General features: G+C 61.1%; 2 protein-coding genes across 2 annotated transcripts in view; both read right to left on the bottom strand.

The window, feature by feature from the left end:
- The window catches only part of EFNA4 (ephrin-A4), a 4,288-nt gene extending 3,860 nt beyond the window's left edge, over positions 1 to 428 (bottom strand). The window contains exon 1 of the mRNA XM_014540645.1: positions 403 to 428. Within this exon, the coding sequence (XP_014396131.1) occupies positions 403 to 428 (26 nt within the window). The remainder of the gene's footprint in view (positions 1 to 402) is intronic.
- Positions 429 to 1,086: 658 nt separating this feature from the next.
- ADAM15 (ADAM metallopeptidase domain 15) overlaps positions 1,087 to 7,780 on the bottom strand; it is a gene marked incomplete at its 5' end in the record, with an annotated part of 10,445 nt that continues 3,751 nt past the window's right edge. The window contains 17 exons of the mRNA XM_014540644.1: positions 1,087 to 1,410; positions 1,516 to 1,640; positions 1,901 to 1,972; positions 2,380 to 2,454; positions 3,019 to 3,088; positions 3,483 to 3,621; positions 3,836 to 3,908; positions 4,326 to 4,403; positions 4,658 to 4,853; positions 4,941 to 5,245; positions 5,375 to 5,467; positions 5,736 to 5,910; positions 5,996 to 6,144; positions 6,862 to 6,946; positions 7,086 to 7,255; positions 7,332 to 7,400; positions 7,487 to 7,552. Of these exons, the coding sequence (XP_014396130.1) occupies positions 1,368 to 1,410; positions 1,516 to 1,640; positions 1,901 to 1,972; positions 2,380 to 2,454; positions 3,019 to 3,088; positions 3,483 to 3,621; positions 3,836 to 3,908; positions 4,326 to 4,403; positions 4,658 to 4,853; positions 4,941 to 5,245; positions 5,375 to 5,467; positions 5,736 to 5,910; positions 5,996 to 6,144; positions 6,862 to 6,946; positions 7,086 to 7,255; positions 7,332 to 7,400; positions 7,487 to 7,552 (1,983 nt within the window). The remainder of the gene's footprint in view (positions 1,411 to 1,515; positions 1,641 to 1,900; positions 1,973 to 2,379; positions 2,455 to 3,018; positions 3,089 to 3,482; positions 3,622 to 3,835; positions 3,909 to 4,325; positions 4,404 to 4,657; positions 4,854 to 4,940; positions 5,246 to 5,374; positions 5,468 to 5,735; positions 5,911 to 5,995; positions 6,145 to 6,861; positions 6,947 to 7,085; positions 7,256 to 7,331; positions 7,401 to 7,486; positions 7,553 to 7,780) is intronic.

Here is a 7,780-nt window from a genome sequence, read left to right as displayed (position 1 = left end):
CCCGCGGTCCGGTCTGGTCTGGTTCGGCCCGGCCCACTTCGCTCCGGCCGCCAGAAAGGTACAAAGTGGAGGGGCGGGGGGGATGCGGGCCTCACAGGCCACGCCCCTGCACAACTTTCCACCAATGGGAGCGCGTCTCCGCCTCTGCGCTCAGCGCCAGCTCCGGTTAACCCCCTGCGAGCCCGTTACCAGCGCCAGGTTAGCCGGGCTCCTGCGGAGGCTGGACCGCACGGCGAGGGGGCGGAGGGGCGTCCCCCACTACCCGGGAGGGTTATCTAGGAGGCCGGGTCCTTCGGGTCCGCGTTAGTGCCAGGCAGAAGGCGTTATCGGGAGTTTGGAGATTTAAACAGGAGCACACGCCCTTTGCCCAGAAAGTAAAGCGAGGCCTGAGCCAGGACCCGCGAAGCCTGTCCAGCCACCTCACCCATCGCCCCGTGTTCTTTGCACAGGAGGGATAGCGCCGGGGGAAGGGGCAACCGCCTGCCCCCACCAGCTTCCAGTGGGGAGCTCGGTGCCCACCTGGGGGTGGGCGCCCGTCCCTTCCCGCCCCACACCTTCCTTCTGGGCCCGGGGCCCACGCAGCCCCGGTCCCGAAGACGAATTAACGAGGTGGTTGCGGCTTGTACAAAGCACCTTTGTTCCCGAGCCCTCAGGTGGGGGCGGGGGAGGAGGCAGGTGCGTGGCCTTGGGATCGTGGGAGCCGCTGCCGGGCTCCACCCCGGCTCCAGGGCGCTGAGCACACCAGCCAGAGCCACTTTTCCCAGCCACCAATCGGAGGGTGGAGACGGCAGGTTCCGCCGCTTGGCTGGTTGGTCGGATGGTCGCCCCCAGGCGTCGGGGGCGAGGGCTTGGCGACTGGGGATAGCGAAGGGGGTACGATTCTCTTTGGCAATAGATTGTGCAGAGAGCCGCCCCAAGCTGGGCAGAAACAAGCCGCGGGCACCCGGGGGACGCCAGCTGCTCCAGCCTGGGACTCTCGTCCTCCCCATCCAGTCTTCGTCTGAGGCGACAGCGTCCCCTGGCGGCCAGACGAACCGCAGCGGGGGCGACCCGGACTTCCCTGAGCAGACAAACTCCGAGGCAAGCTCCTAAAATCTTCCGTTTATTACAACTGAGCAGAGAGACTGTGCGCACCTCCCTCAGCCAGGCCCAGCGCCCAGATTTGCCTAACCCCATCTGCAACTGCGTGCGCAGGTCCCCAGGGTGCAGCTCGACAGCTCGTGGGGTGTCTTAAGAGGCCTGCTCCTTGGCATCCAGGCTCTGGCTCCTTCCGTCACCGCGGGGTGTGTGGAGGGTACTGCAGGGGACCGGCCCACGCCTCTTTAAGTCCTAAGCTGGGTTGGAGGCAGGTGGAACTTCAGAAGAGGTCAGAGGTAGAGGGAGGACACAGCTGGGGGCGGCGGTGCAGGCCTGGGGTGCCGGAAGCAGAGAAAAAAGGTCAGAGGTCCCCTTTTCCCAGACCACTGGCCCTGCCCACCCCCCCACCCCCCATTTTCAGCGACCCTCTTTGCCCACCTGGAAGGTACCACTAGGGGCGGGATTCCAGCTCCTGGACCAGGCTGGTCACTTGAAGGACACAGGCCCTGGGGGTCTGCAGGGAGTGGCTTCCTCGGGGGTGGGGGCTTGGCAGGCCCCTGAGACTGAGAAAGAGAGAAGGTAGGACACAGGCTTGGGAGGGGCTGTCGTGTTGGCATCCCCCCCATCCCATGTGCTGGTGCTGGGGAACACCAGCTGTGGGGGGGGGGAGGGGAGCACGAGAAGTCATCTCTGTTTCCATCCGTCACCATAAGAGTACCAGTGGGGTATGTGCCTCAGCACAGAGGGGAGATCTCGCCACGGCCACAACCACCACAGCCCGGATGGTGGCAAAGGCTGTGACCTTCTCTCCCCCCACTGTTACCTTCGGGTGCCTCACCACCGGGTCAGCGGGCAGAGGGCGGGTGGGGGGATTAGGTCGGTCAGCCAGCACAGCCTGAACAGAGAGAGGGGCAGTGACTGTGAGAGCACATCGAGGGGCAGTGAGCATGCAGAGGTGCTCCCACGGGGTTCAGATCGACATGCACAACAGCCAGAGGGCAGGAGCATCGGGACATGCGCACAGGGCTCGGGGGCATGCCAGCAGATGTCTGGGGAGGAAGGTATGGTCACCGTGCTGTCCCTGGCCCGCTGCAGTCCCGCCACTAACCACCAGATGGTGGTAGAAACCAAGGCAGGAGGCTCACCCTTTGCTGCTTCTGGGGCTCAGAGTGTCTGAAGGCTGAGGGGCACCCGGGTCCCCTAATGAAGAGCACCACTGGCAGGGAACAGGGAGGAGAACTGCAGTTGGGCACCAAGCCTCCCGCCTGCCCTGAGCCAGGGCAGGGCCTGGCCCAGATTTACCTGGAGTTTCTTGGGCACAGGGTCAGGAGGCAGTGGCCTTGAAGGGGGTGCCGGGAAGCCAAGAGCACTAGCCTGCTGAGATAGCAGGAGGAGCAAACAGGCAGATGGGGGAGGGGAGGGAGCAGAGAGAGAGAGAGAGAGATGTGGGCAGAGAGGGTTAGTGCCCAGGGAGGGGCAGCTAGGACCCCCGGGACAATGGGGGTTTGCATGCCGTTATTCATTTGCATGCAGAGGGGGTGACCAGTGGTAGAGTGGGCACGGAGACCACCTCCACACACATACTTCTATCAGCAGATGCAGAGGGCTCAGGGCAAGGGCACTCACCAGCCCTCTCCACATGGTGGACACTGAAGGCCATCCTGGGTCCCACCCTCCCTTTCCTTCCAGGGACCCAGCTTGGTCTCAAAGCCACCAGCGTGGTTAGCTCAGAGGTCAGCAGACCCTTCTCTAGGCGACTGCCCACCCCGCTCCAGGCTGGGCTTTGTTTCTCAGCCTGCAACCAGGAGGGAGGAAAGGGCTGGCCCTAACTCCTTTGATGGACTCTTGGGCGCTGTGAGTCTTTCTCTGGGCCCACCCCAGAGCCCAAGCTGGATGCCGGGCCAAAATGGGGCCCTCTCTCCTCTGGCATTCAGGACTCACCTTGACACCTGGCATCAGCAGGGCCCTCTGCGGGGGTCCTGGGCGTTCTGGGGGACCAGGCTGAGCTGCCCTAAGCATGGAGAAAGGGCTCAGCCTCAGACCCTGTTCTCCACCCATACGCCACTCTTGAGTGGGGTTAACCCTTTGCAGCCCCTTGAGAGGAACATGTGTGGGGCTTAGGCCCAATGGGTGGGGGGCGGAAGCTGATGAACCCCAATTCCCCAGCACAGGGCCTCCGGGGGGAGGTGATCCTAGCATCCCAGCTCACCCACGCAGGTCTACCCGTCTACGTGGGAGGTGAAGAGTTCCAGGGAACATGGAGGGAAGGGAGGTGTGTGGGGTGTGACCCAAGGGGCTTGGGGTCAGAGCCAGGTGGCAGGGGCTGCAGAGGGGGTAGGGGCAGGGCTCCAGGCTGTTGTCCTCAAAAGAGCTGTGGAGGGAGCTGGGAGCAGGGAGGCTGGTACCTGTATTGGCAGCTGGGTCCCTTGAGCTGGCAGAGTCGCTGTCGCAAGCGGGCACGATACCAGTAGCTGGCACCAAGCAGCACCAAGATCAGCAGCAACAGGAGGCTGAGGAGCAGCCCTGTGGTCAGGGACCTGGAGGCTGTGGGGTGAAGGCAGGTTTGAAGGTGAGCAGGGCTGAGAACTCCACACCCAGGAAGGGGTAGGGGGCAGGGAGTAAAGTCAGGTGCTGAGAAAGTGAGGGGGTCAGGGGTCACAGAGAGTCAGGGAGCCAGCAGTGAAGGGGTGGGGAAAAGAGAGGGGTAAAGGATGAGCCACTCTGCCCTCCGGCTGCCCCTGTCCCCAGGCCTTGCTACCTCGGATCCGGGCACGGCAGTCAGGGGGTGCCCAGCCCTCCTCACAGTGGCAGAGCCTGTTGCTGTCGCAGACCTAGGAGGAACAGGTTGAACAATGAGGGGCTCTGCACTCTAGGGCCCTGTGTCCCTGTCCCCAGCTTTTCAAGATCCCAGATATCCACAATGGCAGGTGAGCTGGGGGTGAAGAGGGGCAGAGAGCCAGCACGCTGGGAGTCTTCATGCTGGAGGACATTAGATCCACTACCACTGTGATGCCTTCTAGATGCTGGACACCAAGTTAGAAGCTCTCAGACTCCTCTCTTGTCCCTCAGGAAGTGGGTACTATTACTCTGCCCATTGGACAGACGAGGACACTGAGCTCAGAGAGGTGAGTAACCTGCCCCTGGTCATGCAGCTAGGCAGTGGTAGAGCAAGGATTAGAACCAGGGATGTCTGTTGCCAAAGGCCTGGAGGCTCCCTGCTCCCCTTTCTCATTCCCACGCCAGCTCACCCCGTGCCCATTGCACTTGCTTCGGCATTCCTGTGCTCCCAGGAGAGCCAGAGGCTGGCATCGACGGTCAATGCACACCTGCCCAGTGGGGAAGAAGAGCAAAGATCACATTCTTGCAGAACTTACCAGCACTGGAAGCCAACATGGCTAAGGCCGCACCCTGCTTTTTCAGATGGGAAGACCAAGGCTCAGAGGATGACAGGACTTGGCTCAATCACAAGAATGTGAACTCCCCTCAGATCTGTGCCTTTTACACGGGTGGACGGTGAGGCCTGGGCACTGCTCGCCATGCTATCCCTCCCCACTTAGTGTGGCTCACCCAGGCTGCTCACCAGGCCAGGGCCACAGGCTGTGCCAGGTAGAGTCAGGAGGGGCTGGGCGACGTCGTTGCCCAGGTCCAGGTGTACCCAGCTGCAATTCAGGTGGGTCCCGTTGGCTTCTAGTATCTCCCAGTGCAGATCCAGGGCTGAGCCCAGCAGAGGCTGGGCCATGCCCCCCTGGCACTGGAGCTGCCCGCAAATGGCATCTCTGGAGTGAGGAAGGAGGCACGGGGTGTGGGAGTGGGGCCACGGCTCCCACAAACCTAGGGGAGGAGCCATTGATTTCCTCACTTACCTAGGGTCACAGGACAGGTAGCTGCCAGTAGGACTGCGCCCACAGTTCCCAAAGGCATCCCCCCGAGTATTGGCAGTGAGGAGGCAAGGGGGTGCGGCGGGCTGGGCCCCAGGCCCCCAGAGAGCCTGGCACTGTTGGGCATAGGAAGCACAACGCCCTCGCATGCACACAGCCTGTCCACCATCGCACGGCTCGCCATCCCCCAGACTGATATCAGGAGGGCACTGGGAGCTGTCTCCTGGGCAGAATTCGGGCAAGTCACAGTCACCTCTCTTCGGACGGCACTGCCAGCCAGCTGGGCGCAGCTGTGGAGGGTAAGTGAGTATCAGTGTGGGTGCCGGGCAAATCCAGCCAGGCCCTGGAGGTCAGAATGACTCTCTCCACCCCGGCCCCTGGCAGATGAGCTCTAGAAGACGAGTCCAGTCTGTGCCCACCTGGCAGTTGTGACAACAGGGTCCATCGGATGCACACTGTGCCCCTGGCCTCAGCTGGCAGGTGAAGTAATCACAGCAGGGATCGGTGCAGTCCTATGGGCCAGGGCACAGAGGGGCTGGGCGTCAGAGCAGGCTGGGCTGAGCTACCTCCAGTTCCTCCCAGAGCCTGAACCCAAAGACGCCCACAGCCAGTGAAAGCTACAGCCCAACAATTCACATGCTGTCCCTGCAGACAGGGAGGTGGGAGAGGGGTGAGAGAGCCCTTCAGAACCAGAGAGGGGCTCAGGAGGCTTGGAGGGAGCCCTTGAGCCAGGGCAAGGGCACAAAAGTGAGTGGGGCAAGGCTTTGGGTGAGGGCTCACATCTGGGAAGTCACAGTTGTACTGCTTGCTCAGCTCCACAATCTTATTTCCACGGACAGTAGCCATGGAGCGCAGGCGGGGCAGTTGTTCAAAGAGGCAGCTGCCCATCCCATCCAGGAGGGCTTTCTCCAGGGCCTGGCGGCTGCAGTTGCTGAAGTTCAGGCCGGGCAGGAAGCTGGGAAGGGCGGCAAGGAAGGTTGGGGCTGTTGACCACTCCCTGACCCCTGCCCAGCCCCTCTTTACATCCTGCAGTTACTCACTCTGTGGAGGCCTCCATGATGCAGCTCTTGGCTGGGGCTGGGCCTGGACAGGGGCAGCTGTTCCCAGGTGGGTCATGGTCCAGGCCCAGGCTGTGGCCCAACTCATGGGCTATCGAGGAGGCAACTCCCAGGATGCTTATGGAGTGGTCCTATGGGGAAGGGGCATCCCAGGTCCACCACCAGCCTAAATGCTCCTGTTCTCTCCTCAGCTGACCTCTTGGGCACTCAGCAGGCACTGCCTCTCTCCTTAGTTGCTTCTAAAGTAGGAGGAGAGCCAGGCCAGCGTGGCTCAGTGGTTGAGCACTGACTGACCTATGAACCAGGAGGTCACGGTTCGATTCCCAGTCAGGGCATATGCTCGGGTTGCTGGCTCAGTCCCCAGTGCGGGGTGTGCAGGAGGCAGCCAATCAATGATTCTCTCTCACCATTGATGTTTCTATCTCTCCCACTCCCTTCCTCGCTGAAATCAATAAAAATATGTCAATCATGAATGAATGAATAAATAAGTAAGTAAGTAAATAAATAAATAAATAAAGTAGTAGGAGAGCCCAGGCCTCGGGGGTGGGAAACCTGGGTTCTAGCTCAGCTCTGTTCTCCTTCCCTCACTGTGTGGTCCAGGGAGATCACCTCTGTTCTGTGGGCCTCAGCTACCCCCCCCAAAATGGGAAAACCTCCTAGGTGAAGACTGTACACTGATGAGCTGGCCATCAGTGAGGGTGCCCTGACTGCAGAAGCCACATGAAGCAGCCCTGCTCTCTATACCTATCACTTGGCGTTGGGTAACTCTGTAGTGGTTTCCAGTGAATAAATGGTACCACCAAGAGGGACTTAACTGGGAATGGGCAAGAGACCTGGGGACAGCTCACCATGTTCACACCTCCCGAGTAGTCAGGAGAACAGATGGAGTTCTGAATGGCCATGCCCACCATGGGCCCAGAGAATGAAGTAGCTCTGTGGAATTGAGAAGCCAAAGGTCAAGGCCAAACACCAGGGGAGGCCAGAGCTTCAGGGCCTCAGGTAGGGAGCTGGGCTGTACAACTGGCCAGGTCAGGGCAGAGCTGGCCCCACGGACTGAGCCTGGGGATCTTACGTCACCAGCTGGGCACTGTCGTGGGGCAAACGAGGCAGTAAGTTGGTCCGGCGCCAGTGGAGGAAGTTGTCTAGCGTGACACCTGGGTCTTGGCTTATCTCTATCAGGTCTTGATGCGTCCAAGCCTCCAGGCCCACTAGCGCCACTCGTACATTCAGGGGCCGGAAGAACTGAAAAAGAGCCGGGCTCAGGAGAGGGGTTCTCACGGTTAGGGGGCCGCAAGGATGCCATCAGCCCGACACTCACCGTGTCCAGGAGGTGGACCGCTTCCAGTGTGCGGTTCAGCAGGTACTGGAAGTCTGGGTACCTCTGGACCTGTGGGTTAAGAGAGGTTCCCGTGAAAGGTGGCAGGGGGGGGGGGGGGGGGTCAGGGCAGGACAAGCAGGGGCCAGCAAGCTCACCTCCGAATGATCAGCTACAATCATTAGCTCAATAATCTTGGTCTCTGTCACCACATCCCGCCTCCACTGTGGACAAGAAGGAGCCTCAGGCACACGGGCCGCTCACTGCCAGCAGCTGCAGGGCTGACCAAGCTGTGTCCACTCCCACCCGGAGGACAGTGAAGAGCCCCTCTTACAGAGGAACCACTGAGAGCCTGAGAGGCTAGGGACTTGCCCAAGGTAGGCCAAGAAGTACGTTAGGAAGCTGGGAGCAGAGCCCTGCTTTTCTGGCTCCAAATTCAATGTTTTTGTCCC

This window comes from Myotis brandtii, unplaced genomic scaffold, assembly GCF_000412655.1.
Source record: "Myotis brandtii unplaced genomic scaffold, ASM41265v1 scaffold250, whole genome shotgun sequence".
NCBI classification, from domain to species: domain Eukaryota; kingdom Metazoa; phylum Chordata; class Mammalia; order Chiroptera; family Vespertilionidae; genus Myotis; species Myotis brandtii.
Note: the sequence above shows the minus strand (reverse complement) of the source record. Positions and strands in the feature narration are given on the sequence as shown.